This window comes from Sarcophilus harrisii, chromosome 5 (genome assembly GCF_902635505.1).
Source record: "Sarcophilus harrisii chromosome 5, mSarHar1.11, whole genome shotgun sequence".
In the NCBI taxonomy this organism is placed as follows: Eukaryota; Metazoa; Chordata; class Mammalia; order Dasyuromorphia; family Dasyuridae; genus Sarcophilus; species Sarcophilus harrisii.
The window spans coordinates 66,968,789-66,988,372 of record NC_045430.1 but is presented as its reverse complement, the minus strand read 5'-3'; the positions used below and the strand labels follow the sequence as shown (position 1 = coordinate 66,988,372).

The 19,584-nt window shown below is 33.2% G+C and overlaps 1 protein-coding gene across 2 annotated transcripts in view; it reads right to left on the bottom strand.

Annotated features, from left to right (window-relative positions):
* Positions 1-16,033: 16,033 nt before the first annotated feature.
* The window catches only part of DBX2 (developing brain homeobox 2), a 45,136-nt gene continuing 41,585 nt past the window's right edge, over positions 16,034-19,584 (bottom strand). Inside the window, exon 3 of one of the 2 annotated variants that reach the window (XM_031940405.1) lies at positions 16,034-16,947. In XM_031940405.1, coding sequence (XP_031796265.1) covers positions 16,621-16,947 — 327 coding nt within the window. In that variant the 3' untranslated portion in view covers positions 16,034-16,620. The remainder of the gene's footprint in view (positions 16,948-19,584) is intronic. The other variant, XM_003771372.3, reaches the window with a different exon arrangement.

Genomic DNA, 19,584 nt, shown 5'->3' with positions numbered 1-19,584 from the left:
TATGAAACTCACTTGTGAATCCATCTAGAACAGGAGTTTTTTCTTGGTTAGTTCCATTATAGGTAAAGACAAGTAATTCAGTGGATAGACTATTGAACCTGGAGTCAAGATAACTGAGTGAAAATCTGGCCTCAGATACTTGAAAGCAGTGTGACCCTGGGCAAGACATTTAAGATTGGTTTGCCTTAATCCACTGGAGAAATAATAGCAAACTACTTTAATATCTTTGACAGGAAAACTCCATAAAATGGAGTCAAGAAAAGTTGGACATGACTGAGTGACTGAATAACAATAACAATCCATCACAGATAATTTTCTTTTCTTTTGTCATGGTGTTATATAAGATATCTAGTCTTTTGTTAGTTTAGATATTTTACATTTTAAAAAACAATTCCTCCATTTCTTAGAGATGTGCTCTCCATTAGGGTGAGCCATTCAAACTATTGGCTCACCATCAAGATTATTCTGAATTTATCCTAAGTAGGTCATTCAAAAATTCAATAGTTTGAATTATGGAGTCATTAAAATCTCCTGTCACTATTGTATTACTATGTCTTCTTGATTTTTTTGTTGTTGTGTGTAAATTTAGGTGCTAAAGTATTTAGAGCGGGCATTATTATTAATATTCATTTGTTGCCCATGATTTTCTTCTTTTCAATTCTAGCTCTTTTAACAATTTGAATGTTTGTTTTTGCTCAGTCTAATGTTATTATCGTAACTTCACCTTCTTTTAATTCACCCAATGTACAGTAAATTTCATTCCATTTTTTCCTATTATTTTTGATTTTTAGATATTTCTCTTATAAACTTCATGTTACATTTTCTCCTTACCCAACATATTGCTCTTTTTCATTTTGTTGTACTGTTTAATCCATTCATAAAGTTACTAACATTAGATTTACAGTTTTCTTCATTTCTCCACTATTTTTTTATTAAGATTTTTTCTCCATCTTTATCTATAAAAGTGATGTTTTCTAATCAGCTATTTTAGCTTAATCTGCTTTAAGGCAATTGTTTTCCAAACTGTTTTATTTTATCTCCTTCCATAGTTTTAGAGTTTTGCTTTATTTATAAATTCCTTTTTTATTTTTATAAATATCCAAATTAACTATAAAAAACACATGAAGAAAGATATTATCTGCATATCAAGAAAGAAATAATAAATAGAAGTATATTAAAATATATATATATATGTATTTATTTGAATCTAATGGTAACAACTTGGGGGGGATGAGTTTGGAGGGGAAAGGAAGAAAAAAGAAACTTTCATGATAACTTTGTATATATTTGAAAGGAATAGCAAGTTGTGTATAGTATATTTATAGTTTCATGTACAATCACCTTTGTTATTATACTATTATGGAATGCTTATTTTATTCCAAAAATTAAACATATATATATATATTTTATGTAGTTTACTAATTCTTCTCCTTTTTTATTTTCTCTCAATTGTCCTTTTGTAAAATTCCTTTTCTCTCCTCCCTTTAGTTTGTTTTGTTTGTTCATTTTGATTTTTGTTCTGCAGCTTTTATTTAAAAAGTTATTTTAATTCTTATTAGAATCCTAGTGTTAACTCAATGGAATTGATAGAAACAGTGCTTATGTGCTTGGGTTTACTCGTTTGGAGTTCACACCTTTGGGAGAATTCACACATTAGAGATCACACATTGGAGTTCACAAGTACGGGAGATTCACAAAGTTAATTTTGTAATTTTGTGAATTCACACATCCCATAATCCCACTCTCAGAAGAGGAGTCAACCTGTTGGAATCCTAGTGTCAACTCAACTTGAAACAAGGTGAAAACTCAAGGGTGATATCAGAATCCTGGTGTTAACTCAATAGAATTGATACAGTGTTTATTGGTTCATACCTTAGAGTGAATCCTTACAAGGTGATAAGTTGCTAATACTGATGGAAACGATGCTTGTGTCCATACCTTTAGAGAGCTCATAAGTATCTAAGTACTCAATGGAGTTCACACGTTTGGGAGAGTTCAGGGTTCAGAAAGAAACACTGAATTCACACCTCCCTTAGGGCCAGAGAGCACTCTGGGAGATGACCCAGAATCCCTCTCCCTCCAAAAGGCAGAGTTAACCTATCTGGTCCCTTCCATTCACCACTTTCTGGATCTCTCCACATCACCTGGCGATTATCTAGAGATAGTGGAGCTGCTTGCACTGGACATCAACCTTGAGTTTATACCTCTAAAAGAGCATAAAAATAGCTGAGTTAGTGAAGTGAGTTCAGTTGAGAAGATTGCCAGGACTCGGAGTTGGAGATAGACAGAAGCTGGAAGAAGCAAAGGACTAGCAACAAGAGCTCTCGGAACCAAGGAAAACTAACTGGGCTATTTTGGAAGACACAATAAAAGATTGGATTTTAACTCCTGGCTGTATTTGAGGTGATATTACTCTGAATCAAAACTAAGGCTGCCTCCAGAAAACCTCCCCAAGAAACCTGCTCCCAAAGAGAACCATCATATTTTAGAAAAGAAGAACACTACAGATTCCTTCTTCATCTATTCTAAATCTTTGTTCTTTTGATTCATGATCCTTATACTTATTTATTCTTTTTTAGTTTATTTTTCACTGAATTAAAATTTCTCTGATACTTTGATTTCCTTCTAAATATTGTTGTTGTTATTGTTGTTCAATCATATCTAACTTTCCATGACCCCATGGACTACACTATACTAGGTGTTTTCATCCTCCACTGTGTCTCAAAGCTTTTCATATTCATGCTCATTGTATCCATGATACTATTATATCCATCTCATTCTTTGTTATCCAATTTTCCTTTTGCCTTCCATCTTTGTCAACATCAGTGTCTTTTCTAATGAATCCTGTCTTCTTATTATATGACAAATTATTATATTTTATGATATTATATGATAATTATCATATTATGATATGATAATGAGATATTATATGACAAAATATCTAAGTTTCAACTTCAATATTTGATCTTCCAGTGAATAGCTTAAATTAATATCTTTTAAGTATTAACTAACGTATCCTTGCTGACAAGGGACTCTCAAAAGACTTTTCCAGCACCACAATATGATGGCAGCTTCACAATTTGAAAGCATTGATTCTGTGATGCTCAGCTTTTCTTATAATCCACTTCTTACAACCATTCGTTGCTATTGGAAAATCCATAATTTTTTAAATACATAGACTTTTGTTGTTAAAGTGATATTTCTGTTTTTTTACTACACTGTTCATATTTCCCATAGCTTTCCCTTCAAAAAGCAAACATTTTTTAATTTCATGGCTGCAGTAACCATCTGCAGTGATCTTTGACTCCCAAAATATAAAAATTGATGCTATTTCCATTTCATCTCCCTCTTTCTGGAAGAAAGTGATGGGACCAATTGCCAAGATCTTAGAGACTTTTTATGTCAAATTAACTTTTATACTCTCCTCTTTTATCTTCATCAAGAAGCTTAATTCCTCTTCACTTTCTACCATCAGAGTGATATCATCTGCATATCTGAGATTGTTGATACTTCTCCCAGCAACTCTAATCCCTGCTTTTGCTTCATCCATTCTGGCATTTCACATGATGTCTGCTGCATATGAGTTAAATAAATAAGATGACAATCATCCTTCTTTTCCAACCTTAAACCAGTTATTCTATGTTTCTATTTTATTCTATTCTAACTATTGCTTCTTGGCCCACATACAGTTTCCATAGAAGACAAGAAAGATGATGTCTTATAAATATTTTCTTTATATTGCCTACCAGAGCTTGTCACCTGTCCTACTTTATCTGTTATGCCTCATCCTTGGAAATACCAATTCCTGCAGGTTTCAAAGAATATAGAAGTATTGCTTCATGTTAAAAAATTTCCTGAGAGATATTATTTTACTGTCTTATTAATATCCAGTTATTAAATTAAAATTAAGGCTTTTTAATCTTTATTTCCTCATTCAGAGACTAGCTTCTGTAGCTCAGCCAGATAATCTCTGAAGGACAAAGCTGATAGAGGAGATTGTCCTAATTCTCAGGGAACATACTCCTTGATTTTGGGCAGGAATCTACCTAACTAGAAAAACTTATTTCTGTTTAAAGTATAAACAGAATTTAGGTTGAATTTTGCTTGTCAAGGGCACACCCTTTTCTAAAAATGTATAAAAATGGTTTTGTCTTTAGTTACTAAGAGAAACCACTGACCATCAATTTATTATTAGCTACTTTAATTATTAAATCCATTATTAATTATACAGAAATTCTCTCTCTCAGATTTTTCCTTCATCCTATCTATATCTTGAATGTTCAATTATTCACCACTTTTTACCCTCCCCTATGGTTTTTTTTTGGGGGGGGGGTTGACCATTTGCCATGAAATCTTATGAGTTCATACCTACTCACTCCTCTGAATATCACTTGCCCCTAAGGACTTTCTGATTTCCCTTTCCCTGAGCTAAATGGTGATTTCTTTAAGTAAAAAAATTCCTGAAGATTATACTCATTGTAAAATTCCTATATGTATTATAAAATATGTCTCTCCATGGAACTATAATTTAGTATAACTCCTTTTTACTAAAGAAATGAGATTTTTGTCTTTTTCTCCCTATTTCAGTTCTTACCTTTTTCTTTACCTTACTCCTCACCCATTTTCATGTGAGTTCTCTTTTTCCTGAAAGACTACAGAATTATTTTTCCTTCATTATCAATGTTAACTTGATTCTCTTCCCCTTCCATATTCTTTTTCAATTCTTCCCTTGAATGTATTCTAAAATTTCTGCAGATTAGTATCACAAATTAATTCAAGCCTAGTTAAGTGTTGTGAAGCTTAATCTTTAATGTTTTAGGGAAAAAAAGACTAGAATGAAGCCAACAAGAAGAGTTAGTAGTTTTTATCATGCCTTTATTTCTTTATCCATAATTTGCTGCTTTAGGGATTTGGTGAGCTGAGATATTTTTCTCCTAATGGGACATCTCCTCTGATCTGTATTATCTGACATAAATTCTCATATGTATACTTTTGTTTTCTGCTTTGCCATATATTTTAATAAATGGGTTTCTTTGTTTTTTGCTATGTGTGTTCATTGTGGAACTGCCATTTGATGGGGAATGGGTCACATGCAAAATATAAAACTTGGGGTCAAAGATCCAAGCTATTGAGTCAAAAAATCACCGATAAAAATTATTAGAAAAACAAAATGTTGCCTGACAATAGCTAGGCATAGACCAAAATCTAATACTGTATACCAAGATAAGATTAGATGGGTACAAGATTTAGACATAAAGGGAGATATCATTAGCAAATCAAAGAAGCATCGACGAAATTACCTGTCAAATTTGTGAATAGGGGAATGATTCATAACCAAGTAAGAGACCAAAGCTCACAGAAAGTAAAATGGATAATTTAAATTACATAAAATTAAAAAGGCTTCACAAACAAAATTAATGAAGCCAAAATTGGGGGGGAATAAAGCAGAAACTGGGGTAAATTTTGGGAGTTTCTCTGATAAATATTTCATTCTTATATATATAGAGAGAAACTGTGCCAAACTTTAAAAAAAATAGCAGTCATTTCCCAATTCAGAAATGTCCAAAGAATATGAAAAGGTAGTTTTTTTCTTTTATTTTTATGGTATAAGAAGTTTCTTTAAATTTCTTTTATTTTCTTTTGGAAATTATGTTTTACTTTTTCTAATTACATATAAAGATAGTTTTCAACAGTCATTTGTTATAAAATTTTGAGTACCAAATTGTTTCTCCTGGATTCAGTTAAGCTAAAAGAGAGAAGCAGAGTTCTCCTCAGTTTCTCTCAGAAATAACACTTTATTAAATCTCTAAGTGTATTCTGGAGTGACAGAACCCACTAAACTATGGAGTAAAACAATTTCCAGCTTAAAATAATTCAGAAAGACTTCAGGAAAGGTTTGTCTTATTTGAGTAAAAGGGAAGGATGGCCCAATGCAGGCACAGTACAGGGAACTTAGCAGGAAGCTCTTAGCCACAGCATCAATCAGCAGTAGTGGTCTCTCAATCCTAGCCCAGTAGGCTAGTTGTGAAATCTGTGGCCTGATTGTAGAAAACAAATTGTGAGCCCTTGAACCCTGACACAATAGGCTTGACTAAACCAGGCCAATGTGGAAAAGCCCCAGTGTAGAAAGCAATGGGAAACCTCTGAGGCTCTGCAAAATAAACTTGGGACAGTCTCCTCTGCTCCCTAGGTGCAGAGCAAAACTTGTAGAAAAAAGCAAAAAAGCAAAAGAGCTCCTATGTAGTAGCTACTTCTGTAGTACTACAGAAAGCTATTATGGTAATAGAGAAGATTAAAACACAAAAACACAAATTCAATAGAACAGATTCAATGTGATCATGTAAAATGTCTACAGGTGAAGCTTCAAAGGGGAACATTAATTAGTTCCCAAGCTCAAAAAATTCTCTTGGAAGAGCACAAAAAGAAATTTAAAAACCCAGTAAGAGACATAGAAGAAAAATTGGGAAAAGAAATGAGGACTATGCAAAAGAATTATGAAAGAAAGTCAACAGACTGGAAAAGGAAGCACAAAAACTGAGTAAAGAAAATAACTCTTTAAAAATAGATTTGACAAAGTAAAAAAAAAATACATTGAAGAAAACCAAAAATTTGTTTTGTATGACTTTATGTTTACATTGGTATCACATTTATTGCCTTCTCAATGTATGGGGGAAGGTGTGAAAGAGGGAAAGAATGTATAACTTAAAGTAAAAGTAAAATTTAGTTTAAAAAAAGCTTGGATTCTGACCCCTTTTCCCATTATAGAATAGAAAAGAAAGGTTTGGCTCAAACTTTAGTTACTTCCCCTAAACTAATACTATTAAAGGTGCGGATAGATATAATTCTATTCTGATAACATCTTACTCTGAGGAGAGAAGAGTGACCAAACTCTTATTCCAATATTCTATATCCTTATTTAGTAGGAATTAACACTTTCCTTGGGAAAGGGTGGGAGGCAGAGATATTAGAGATGTCTATTTTTGTTTACCTATGAACTACATCAAGACAATCACATTACAAATCTTTTTTGTGTTTCTTTGATAAAAAAGAGGATGTGAGTGGGAGAGGGTTTCTTTTTTAAAGGAATGATGATAACATCACAATAACAAATGACATTAATGAACCTTTTTATTGTTGTTTTTTCAATCAATTTCACTGAGTTTCAATTTTCAATACTTTCCCTGTTTTAGGTATTAGATCATAAATTCAAATTTCCAGTGTTCTATTATATTCCTAAATGCCTACATTTCTACAGTGACTAAACTTTTTCTCACCATACAATATAGTTCTTTTGATGAGGAAAAAAAAATTTCTATACTCACTAAAAAGTTGTTTGTCTTTTCCCATTTCATTTTTCTTCCTGAATTGTCAAAGTTTCTAAGAACTGTCCTACAGGAAAAAAGATATTTGAAACTAAATATCCTGAGGAAACAACAAGCTTTCCAGTCATGGATCCAGATTTGGAGAAATTTGGGGCAATTATGGAGTAAGTCAAAAGCTAATAATTCTGTAGTGTTTCATTGTTCTCCCATAAGAAATTTGAATCATAAAGATACTGATTAAGACTAAACATAGAATCATTTACTGAATTTTTAATTGTGTGTTTCTCATATATATAGCACTATATTATGTACTATAGAAGGGAAAGAGTTATCATAATCATTATTTGTATGCCAACCTAAAGTTTACAAACTGCATTGTAAATACTATCTAGTTTTATCTTTATGACAACCCTGGGAATTAGGGATTATTATTGTTACTTATATTTTACAGATGAAGAAACTGAGACAGACAGAGGTTAAGTGACTTGTCCTGGATCACATAGCTAGCAAGGGTCTAAGGTTGGATTTGAACTCAAATCTTTCCAAGTTCAAATCCAGCCCTATATCTGCTAATGTGGATAATAAAGAAATATAAGATATGGTCTCTCCTTTCTGGAATTTATCAATTAGCTGGGGAGATGAAGTCAATATATATGAAAAATTACTGTGTGATCATGAGGAAATCATTTAACCCCTCTGAATTACATTATTCTTTCCTATAAAATGTGGGTAATAATTCCTGCAGTACTCACTTTACAGAATATGATTCAATGAAAATCTACCAAAATTCTCTCTGTCCCAGCCCAACTCCCAATGTGGGTTATGGATTAGGTCAGATTCTTCCTAATAGGTGACAAAGTTGGTACTTGAATGGCTTGGTGGGAGGGCAAGGCTTAAGATATGCCTTCGTTGACATAGCTTCCTGTTGGCTTCTGGCTGTACTGATGTGGTCATGTAAGGGCATAAATAACCCAACTGGATTTGGTGTTCTTATGATTTATAAATATCTGAAGACTAGATGAGTCATCATATCTAGTTCTGCTTACCAGATATTTTTCCACATGGAGTTGGGAAGGGAGAATTAAACCAAAGATTAAACTGTCACTATATCTTTGTTTTATTGCTATATTAAGGCTAATTAATCTTTTGGTAATTGTTCAATGACCTCTTTGCACTTCATTTCATTCCAACATTGAACCTGAACTAATTTGGATGCTGGCATCAGGACACCAATATAACACAAATATAACACAGTATGTAAAAGGTCATATAGATCTTAAAGTATCATAGGACAATGACAACGACGACGATGACGATGATGATGATGATAATTCCCATCTTTTTCAATGAAGTTCACATGGAAATGTTCTGGGAAAAGTAGCTATTCTTTTCTTGTATGTTTAATATTATATCGATTATTGCACAGATAGATGAAATAATTGCTTTGGTAATTTAATTAAAGCATTAAGAGATAACTCATCTTCTGTGGGATGAAAGCATCCTTTGAACAATTCTAGGAGGAGATACGACAACAGGGATAACCCTGTTTCTACATGATTTTGATCTCCTCTACTAGATATCTATTTTTAGGAAAATTTTTTGTTCCATGGTGAGAGATAATACACATTTTGTATGACAAAATCTGTTTAAAAATATTGTCAAGGCCATTTTATGGATCAATGTTATATCAATGTAATTATGAGTAACAATCTGATTTTGTAGTCATGGTGCGAGTGCATCATATTTCATTAATTTAGTTATTTAAGATGTTTTGAAGCATATGCTTATAGTATGGGACCTCTGTTTGTCAATCCATGAAAGACAAAGAGCTTCTGATCTATTATTGCAGCCACAAGGCCATGGCTAAATATTTGGTAGGCAATAAACTTGTGATATACAATAATGTATTGCACAATTTCTACCATTTTGTTTTTAATTTTTTTATTTTTAATGGAAAAAATATGTTCTTTTCCTCTTACCTCTTCTCACTGGGAAAAAGAAAAGGAAAACTCTTGTAACAAATATGCAGTGTCAAAAAAAATTCTCCCATTGATCATGTCCAAAAAACATCTAGGTTTCCTCTGGCAATTTGATGATGGTAATCAAAGTGTATTTTATGTTCAAATTCATAGGAAAAGGTATGATACACTGGTCAACACATAAAATCAATAGATGATTTTGCCAACTTCATAGTTCCTTACAGTTTGAAGAAACACAGAGCTCTTGTATATCAGACTGAGTGCCATTCCCTCACTTTGCCAAAGTACCCTATCACCAAGAACAACTAATCAGACTTTAAGAGGATCAATATTTGTGTTGTCATTGTCCCTTTTGTTATTCTTCTTGTTATCATTTGTGAGACTTTTAATAACTTAGCTGGTACCTAGAATACAAGTCTTAGTTCACAATTTCCACTTTAGTCTTTGTGGGACTAAACTACATTTAATATTGTTTGAATCGAGAAACTTCTACTTGAAGGGAAAAAACCTTTCTAGAAAAAAACCTAGCCCACTATCTTTTATCCCCGGGGACCTTTATCACACATTTGTCCACAAGCAGCATTTCTGTTCCTGTTCTATCAATGTCAGATCATGAAGTCAGGTTTTAGACATTCATTTTGAAAATAGTTTTCTACCCTACAAAGAATCCAAAGAGCTATAGTGCCACCTTGTGAGTGTAAATTATTTTCTCTGGCCATTTCAAAAATAAAAATCTGTTTTAGAACTCAAAGAAGCTTATTCTTATTTTAAAGATAATAGTATTTTTTTTTTACACTTCTTTCAATGGATGGAAAATTCCTGACAAATGAAGTCAATGTCAATAATGTGTCATTATTATTGTTACACTGGGACAATTAAAGGAGAACAATTAAATTAAATGCTATCCTAATTAAAGAAGTACTCTGAATATGGTTCTATACCCTTTCCTCAATAATAGTGATAGAAATATTGTATTTCTTTTTTGTCATTCAATCATTTTAAGGTGATTTCAAACTTTTTGTGAATCCATTTATGGTTTTCTTGACAAGGATATTGGAGTGGTTTGAAGAATGTTTTGAGGAAATAAACTAACTCCTACCTCTACTTACCTTGGGAGTTAGTTCTTTAACATATCCAAATCATTTCAATTATCAACACCTTTTTGATGCTATGCAGGTCTGGAGCTTCAAATGACTCTACAGCTATGGCCTAATCAGTCACATTTTTTACTAAATTCAGCAATACTATTTGGCACAAAGATTCTAAATTTGTGACATGAGTTAACAGCCATCTATTGAAATGAGTAGGAAGAATATCTCCTGAAAAAGCAGACACAACCAAATTGGCCCAAATCCCTAACTGAATATGAGGTTTGATTGATTTAAGAGTGTCCCTAAAGACTACTATAGCACAGAACTAGCCTTGGGCTTGTGACAAATTCATACAACTTTTTACAGAAAGTTTAGGCAATTTGATGTCTTAGAAATAGCACTTTGCATTGATACATGAAGACCCGAATGGAAATCCATTTATAGAATTTACTAGTTATGTAACTCTGTATAAACTGATTACTTAACTTCTTAGAGTTGGTTTTCTCATTTGTAAAATGAACACAAAAATACTTGCATTCTTTATTTTCAAGGAAAGTTCTAAGTGAATTTTTGTTCTTAATTTTCAGTCATTTCAGTCATGTCTGATGCTTTATGACCCCATTTGGGGTCTTAGCAGAGATATTGGAATGATTCTCTAGCTCATTTTACAGGTGAGGAACTGAGGCAACCAGGTTACACAGATAGTGAGTGTCTGAGGCCAGATTTGAATTCAGAAAAAAATTAATCTTCCTGATTCTAGGTCTGACACTGTTCACTGTGTCACCTAGCTGCCCTAGGAGAATGTCAAATTTCAAATATATGTGAACTATTATTATTATTATCATTATTATTTTTTAAAAAAAAACAGAACTCAAACAACAACTAGCAATTGAGATACCACTCTCTGCCTTTCTTTTTTTTTCATTTCTATAGGAACATGGTTTGTTGTGTAACTATCCCAGACAGAAGCAACTACATTTAAGTTTATTCCCCTGTTTTCCCCTGGAAATACACAACAAGCAGATTATTAATCTGCTCTAAAGCATATACCTTTTTCTTTAAGCTCTATCCATTCACTATGTGGAATAATTTGAGATGGAGAATGGAAAGTAATTTTTTTTACAAAGTACCATTTCTGGAAGGGAAAGTCCTCACTTATCGCAGCAGCATGCTATGAAAATATAACAGAGGGAGAGAATGTCACCATTAAAATGGGTCTTTTTTTTTCATAGAAGACAACAAATATAATTTCCTCCTAGTGCAAATTGGAATATAAATCAAGCACTAGTGGAGCAAGAACTTCAATTCATCTGTTAAAAAGCTCCAATTTCAATGTTTATTATATAGCAGCATGAAATTCTATGAAAGCCTCCTGAATATAGAATTAATTTTTTTGTAATTTTTAAAGGACTACAGAAAAATTCTGAGATCTGCAGGAGAAAAAACTACCAAATCATTTTGTTGTATCAAGATTAAATCTGAATAAAAAATTTCATTTTGTCCTGGTACCATTAGGTATCAGATTTTTATTGAGAAGATATATGATTATGATTATGTGAATATATGATTATGAAGAGATAGTTAAATATTTTATATTCTGACAGTTTTAGTTTATGACATTGCTCCTCAACCACAATGTTTTTTCTAATTCTTTTGCATTCTTATGAATCTAGATAATTCCATATTTTAAAAACATGAAGCACATTATGAATCATATTTCTTCTGTAAGCATGAGCCATTTACTCATACGATCCATTATATGCCTTTTTTCCCAATGTTCACTCTTGGGTGAGAAAATTCTATTACTGAAGTGAGCATCTCTCCTTTCATCTGAGATAGAAGCCTAGAGGACTGGGCTTAAATAATCTTCCTAGGATAATATAACCAGTTAGAAGAGGAACTTGAATCCAGGTCTTCTTGGCTTTGAGTTTGGCTTTCTTATCAAATGTTTTCTATTGCCTAAAGAATCAAATATTAGAAAAATTTTACAGAGATAGCTATTCAAGGAATTATGGGTCAGTCCAGAGTTGCACAAAAATCCTACAGCCACTCTGAAGAAGACAAGAATGGGGAAGAAGTGATATACAGCTCAAGACTCCAAATGAAGCTGTACTTAAAAGAAAGGTTCTATATAATGGTATCTTAGGAGACTCAAGACAAGAATGCAGGGTAGGGACAGCCCAAGAGTTCCACAGGAAAAGAAAAGCCCTTAAATTAAGGGCCAAGATTCTTCTGTGTGCCAGGAATTGTAAAAAGTGCTGGGAATAGGCTTTGCTCTAAAGGAATTAATGATATTATAGGGTAAGATAATATATTTTTTTAAAAAAGCAGGATAGGATGGGAAGGGTACCTGACTTAGGGAATATTGAATTCCTATAGCTAGGCCTGGGCCCCCTCCTTAATTAGAGAATCTAGGAGGTAAGGGCTGTAAGGGCAGGGAATACTGAGAAGGTAAAAGTTTCAGAGTTGCTCTCTGGAGAGCAATTATGAAATATTATGAGATAGTTTCCTTGGATTCCCTCCTTAAATGGAGGATCTGGAAGGGAAAGGCCCAAAGGGTGGGGGGATATTAAGGGAGAATGAATGGAGTTGGTGTTTATCTTGGAAGAGGAGTTTCTGTAAATGATGGAATCCAGATGAAAAATCATCATACTTTTGATCTTGCCAATACCCAGAAGAGTTTCACCAACATTTTCATGAACTCTAAAATTCTTTATTTGATCATCTTTTATCCTTACATTTTCCCCTCTGCCTTATGACTATTAACTCTCTTTTTAGTCCTCAATGTGACTTCCAATTCTCTCCCCCTGAAATTTCTGTTTAGTCATAATCTTTGTACTGACTATCTTCTCCTTTTATTCTTATCTTGACCTTTTAGTAAATCAGTTCTACTTTACATTACTTTCTATATTTGATTCTTTGACCCATAATTTTATCCTCAGATTATTCACACCATCTGCTGCCTTTCTTCCAGAATTCATGAACTGTTAAATGGAACTGGAGAAAATCATGAAACCAGGGGAAATCACTACCAATAATGTTGTATAATCTCAATTATACCCTAACTGCCCCTAACTGCAACAAGACAATCATTTTTTCACTAATCAATTCACTATCTCACCAAGCTATTTCAAACTTTTTTCTCCCTCCATACTCTCATTACACAGTCACCTCAGCTTTCACTGGAAGATCTTGCCTCATACATTACAAACAAAAAAATAAAACAAAAAGAGGCCCAACACTAGAAAGTCCTCAATTCTTCCTCATTTCACATCACTCAGCTGTTTTACTTTCTATCTCCTCCTTCATCTCCCTTCCATCCTTCTTTTTTTTTTTTTTTTTTTATCAAAACATGCACCGATGAACCCATTCCATCCTACCTCCTCCACCAGATTGGACCCGCAGTTATATCCCACAATCTCCCCCATTGTTTTCTTTAAAAGTCAGGATTGAATGATGCTTCCATTCTTAATAATTTTCACCCTACATTTCTCCTTTTCATATATAATTCCTTGAGAACTTATTTATCATGATTGTCTCATCTTCCTCACCTTTTACTTTCTTTTAAATTCTCTTATAATCTGGCTTTCAAGTACATCATTCAAGTGAAACTTCTTTCCATAATCGCCAGTGACTTCTTAATTGACAAATCTGATGGTCTTTTCTCTTTCCTCTTACTTGACATCTCTTCAGCCTCTAATAATATCAGCCATCTTCTCTTGGATATTCTCTCTGTTCTAAGTTTTCATAACACTACTCTTTCCTGTTTCACCTTCAAACTCTATGAATGCTTTTCAGTCTCCATAGCTGAGTCTTCCTATGACTAATTATGGGTATCACCTAAGAGTCTGTCCGTGGCTTTCTTCTCTTCTCTCTCTATAACTTGTTTGGTGAGCTTGTCGGATCTTATGGTTTAAATTACTACTAATTCAATACAACCTCTTTCCTGAGCTACAGTCTTACATTATCAACTGCCTCTTGGACATTTCAAACTGGGGATCCTTTAAATTTCAAACTTATTATGTCCCAAACACAATTTATCATCTCTCCCTTTCCCTGTGCTTCCAACCCTCCCATCTTTTTAACTTCCCTCTTACTATTTATGATACCAACCATCCTGCCAGTCACTCAGAGTAGAAATCTCATGTCATCCTCTACTACTCACTTAAATTCTCCCAGTCTTTTACCAAGTCTTGTTGCTTGTACCTTTACAACATTTCCCCTATATCCATTTCTCTCTATAACCAAACCACCCAGGTTCAAGTTTTCATCACTTTATTTCTTGGCCAGGAGTCCTCAAACTATGGCTCGTGGGCCAGATGCAGCAGCTGAGGATGATTATCCCCCTCACTCAGAAACTTATGAAGTTTCTTTATTTAAAGGCCCACAAAACAACGTTTTTGTTTTTACTATAGTCCGGCCCTCCAACAGTCTGAGGAACAGTGAACTGGCCCCCTATTTAAAAAGTTTGAGAACCCCTGATCTAGGCTATTACAATAAACTTCCAGTTGGTCTTACGAAGCATTTCCATTCTGTCAAAGAGCTCTCAATAACATCTAGTGACTATTACCACCAAGCTCAAATTTCACCTTCTGAAACTGTTCATTCTTTGTTCCTTCACTTTAAGGATTACCTTTTATTTATTCTAGATGTATCTTCTATGCATTGTGAAAAATGACTCTGGATTTCTGTAATATTGATTTTATAATGTAATTGATTTCTGTAATATTGATTTTACAATGTAATTGATTTCTGTGATGTATTTAGTTTTATAATTAAATTAGTATCTGTCTGAATACACTTTGCTCAGAAATGCAGTTTTCCCTCCAAGTTACTTTAAGTATATGGTTGAAAGGAAATATTATCATTCCTGCAATTAACCCCTCGGACATCTTCTTGTCTGTAAATGCCAACCAGCTTATCTTGGTGCCATCCTCCCAAAAGACAAGTCATCTCTCCTTGACTGTCCTTGTGCAATAAAGGGATGCTAAATCTTTCCCTATGGGACAACAAACTTGATGGTACATGAGGTAGATGAGTCCTATTAAACAATATTCTTTAATTGTCAGAGAAGGGGATGATAGCCACCCCATTTTTCCTAATACAGCCAATTATTTCAAAATTACCCGGATCCCCACCCCCCCCATTCCTACATGTCAATAAAGAGGATTTTTTTTTGTGGTCATTGGCCTTAGTGAGGTGGCCAGTCTGACTTGCTTAGTTAATGGTTATACATGTTACTGTTAATAAAATGACCATGTTTGAAGTGACTTTTATTGCATTTACTCAGTTTATGGTTGTTTGCACATTGTTTTCCCATTTAGAATGAGTTCCTTGAGTTCAGGGATTATGTTTTTGTCCTCATATCCTCAAAACACAACTCAATGTGTGGCTCATAATAAATACTTAATAAATATTTGTTGATTGACATCCATTTTAGGCTTCCTAATCTATAAAATAAATAAGTTCTTTTCTAGCTCTTAATCCATGATACTATTATCCTATGTACTTTTATATGTATGTGTTTATGTATACAATTATATAAACATATAGCCTTATACATGTAGATACATATAGACAAAGTGCTATAAAGATGAATCTATCTGTATATATATATATGGAAGTACATATAACTGCAACTAAAGTCCTACTCCAACACCTCATTTTAATGTAGAGGTGATCCTAGGTTTTTGAGATGAGTAAGTTTTAGCAGGTGCTGTAAAATTGGAGATTTTGAGTATGGACTTGGTGATTGAATGTGTGTCTTTTGTCCATGGATTAACCTTGCTAATTTATGAGAAGCTCATCACCAGGCTGGTTCTAGCAACTATAAAAGAAAATCTAATAAATTACAATTTGGATTGTGATTTGCATTGGTAGGGGAAGCCCTTACATTGATTTAATTACAAATACAAATTACATACATATATGTAAATGTGAAGCAGTGAAATAAAACAAAGCCAAATTTGGGGTTCATTTTGCATTTATATTTCCCTGTAGTTTCTATATCACTACAAACAGCATAAGAACAACAAAACAAAAGAAAATGGAAAATAATTCTGAAAACAACAATTCTCACATTTTTTATCCAGTGATATTAAGAGCTTAGATACTGCTAAAATACAAGACTAATTGGTTTTTAGTGTTCCTGTATTGTTTGTTAGCTTAAAAAGAGTATCCATTCCAAATTTCTGCTTTTGTAATCAATATATAGTTTTGAGTTATTTTTCATATGGCTGCAGTAATTTCCTTTTCTCTAGTGTCTACTTCAGAGTACAAATACAATGAATGATAGGAATTTGCTTGTGGAAGTAGCTGCAATGAATTTTCATGGTTTAGTTTTTCTGGAGGCTCTGGTGAAATTTCCCTCCATCTTGAATTTGAGTGCTGTTGAGATACTTTCCATATTCTGGGGCAAGAGGATGTAAAGCCTAGAGTAGATCTTGAAATCTGTTTCTCTTGAAAACCTTCTTCTTTGATATACTGGTTGGAAAGTACTTCTTTTTCTTTGCAATTTCGCCATTTCATTCTTCTATTTTGAAACCAAATTTTCACCTAGTTGTAAAAATAATTGAATAAGTAAATGGTCTTACATTTCAATTAATTATTTTATTTCCTCTATCTGTGTCAAAGATTTGATTTGAAATGATTCGAAAAGAACAGATAAACCTGACATTTTTTACTAAATTTTGTAACTTTTTACACATACTTTTCATAAAATGTCAGACAGTATTGCATATAATTAGTACCTAGCAAAGATATGTGCTATGTACAGATTTTCCATATCTCTGAAGATAGATAGATAAATAAATAAATAAATGATATCTAGAAATGTAGATATAGATAGCCTAAAAGATGTCTCTAAATAATCCTTTTCATTCTATATTTATAACTATGTGACTCAAAATTTTTGACTTGCATTGATAGAGGGAGTTTTTTGCTGGGAGTTCCCTATACTAATAAAATAAGTTGCCTTAAAAAATAGAAAAGTCAAGTAGGGTTAAAGGACAATTGGAGAAGAGATTCTAAGGTTCTTTCTAGCAAGAACTTCTTGCTAAGTTGTGTAGGGACACAAATGAGAGAACTGGTGAAAAGAGCAAATTAGATGATAGGAAGGATTAAAATCATGTAGAAAGCAGGAAAGGGGGAAAACAAACAAACAAAAAGACTAAAAGATTTTGGTCAGAAAAAAACAGATTTCCAAGTTGGAAGTTTCTCTTTCACCCCATCTAATTAATTACCAAGTTCTGTCAATTTTAAATGTACATATCTTCCAAAGAGATTGAAGGGACTCCATAGGCCAATGAGTCCAAGCCTCTCATTTTACAGATGAAGAGGCTAAGTGAATTATTCAAGACAAGAAGCAAGTGTTAGAAACAGGATTTGAATCCAGCTTCTCTAACTCCAGATTCAGTAACTTCTCTTCACATGCATGCCCACCTACATAGTTCAGACCCTTCTTTCCTGTTCCATAGTAGTAGTTTTTTAGGTGTTTTGTCTCCAGTCTCTCCATCTTTCAAATAGCTTCAAAAATGTTCCTAATATCTAGATATAACTATGTTATTCCTTTATTCAAAAACTTTAAGGGTCCCTTATTCCCTAAATAATAAAACAAAAATGGCTTAAACTTGCAATTAATGACCTTCATTGACTTGAAAGTCAAATTAGATCTACCTTTACACGTCTTTACCATGTTCTAGGCAAACTGGAGTACTAGCTATTTCTCACTCTCTTACTCACTTTTCAGCTTCCATTGAGATCAGCATTCTACATCTAGAAGCCACTTCCTCAATAATGGGATCTTTTCTTTATTATTGTGATGGAATGCTACTGTGCTTTAAGTAATGATACACAGGATGCTTTCAGAAAAACATGGAAAGATTTGCATGAACTGATACAAAGTGAAATGAACAGAACCAAGAAAACATTTTACACAGTAACAGCAATATTGTACGATGATTTACAATGAATAACTTAGCTATTCTCAACAATACAATGATCCAAGGCAATTGAGTAGGATTTATGATGAAGGTGTTTCCCATCTCAAGAAAAAGAACTGGTAGAGCCTGAAAGCAAATCAAAGATACTTTTTCTTTATTTTTCTTAGATTTTTCTTTCCTGTGTTTTTTTTTCACCAAATGACTTACATGGAAATTTGTTTTCCATGAGTATATATGTATAACTTATGTCAGATTTTTTTTGCCTTTTCAATGGAGGGAAGAAAAAAGAGGGAGAAAATCTGGAACTCAAAATTTGGGGAAAAGGTTAACATACTTTTTATATGTAATTGGAAAAAGTAAAATATTAAATAAGATTAAGAGTATGACCATCTCTGTGTGTAGTAAAGGGTAGATGTGTTATGAGTCACAGGAAATGAAAGTTGAGTAATTGGGAGGTAAAAATGTTTGAGGAAATGTCAGTATGTATATTGAGGTCCTTTGCAGGAGGGAAATAGTTGAGGAAGAGAGAAAAACTGAATTAGACACTGTATTCTTTGAGGAAAGATGGGAAATGTACTAGCGGATAATAAACAACAGCTAATAGAATTTTGATTGTTAATTGTAGATTTGATTAAGTGGCAGGCTACTGGGTAAAAATAAAAGAGGCAGAGTCTAGTTGTGGCAATGGGTAGCAAGAATTATTCCAACATTCCCATGATAAACACTGAGTTAAGAGGGAAAATAGAGACAGGGAAAGAGAAGAAGATACAAATAAAAAAAAATCAACCTGTGCTAGGAAGGATGGTCAGGGAAATTGTATGATCAAAGAGGAGCTGGGTCTCAGTGAGAGAGAGAAAATGAAAGGAGTGGGAAAGGAAAAGTTATAAGATAAAAACAACCTGCAGAGCATATATTCTATAAAGCATAATGAAAGAGAGAGTGATTACCTCAAAAATAAAAGTAAAACCACATATAGACATAACAGATACACACACACACACAAACTATAATTAAGCTTTCAGATCTTGAAAAAGGAAGAGAAAGACAGCAAAAACTAAAATCTCCTAACAGGGTTTCAGCTAAAAACAGAGACAAAGAAGCTCTATGCTCTTCTATAATCTGAAGTATTTCATTAGTTATTAGGGTAGAACCAATGAGCCCATTAATGAAAGGTAGGCATATCTGCAAATAGACTAGTTTTCATATATGAACTACAACACATAACATAAAACAAATATTTTTATATCCTCAG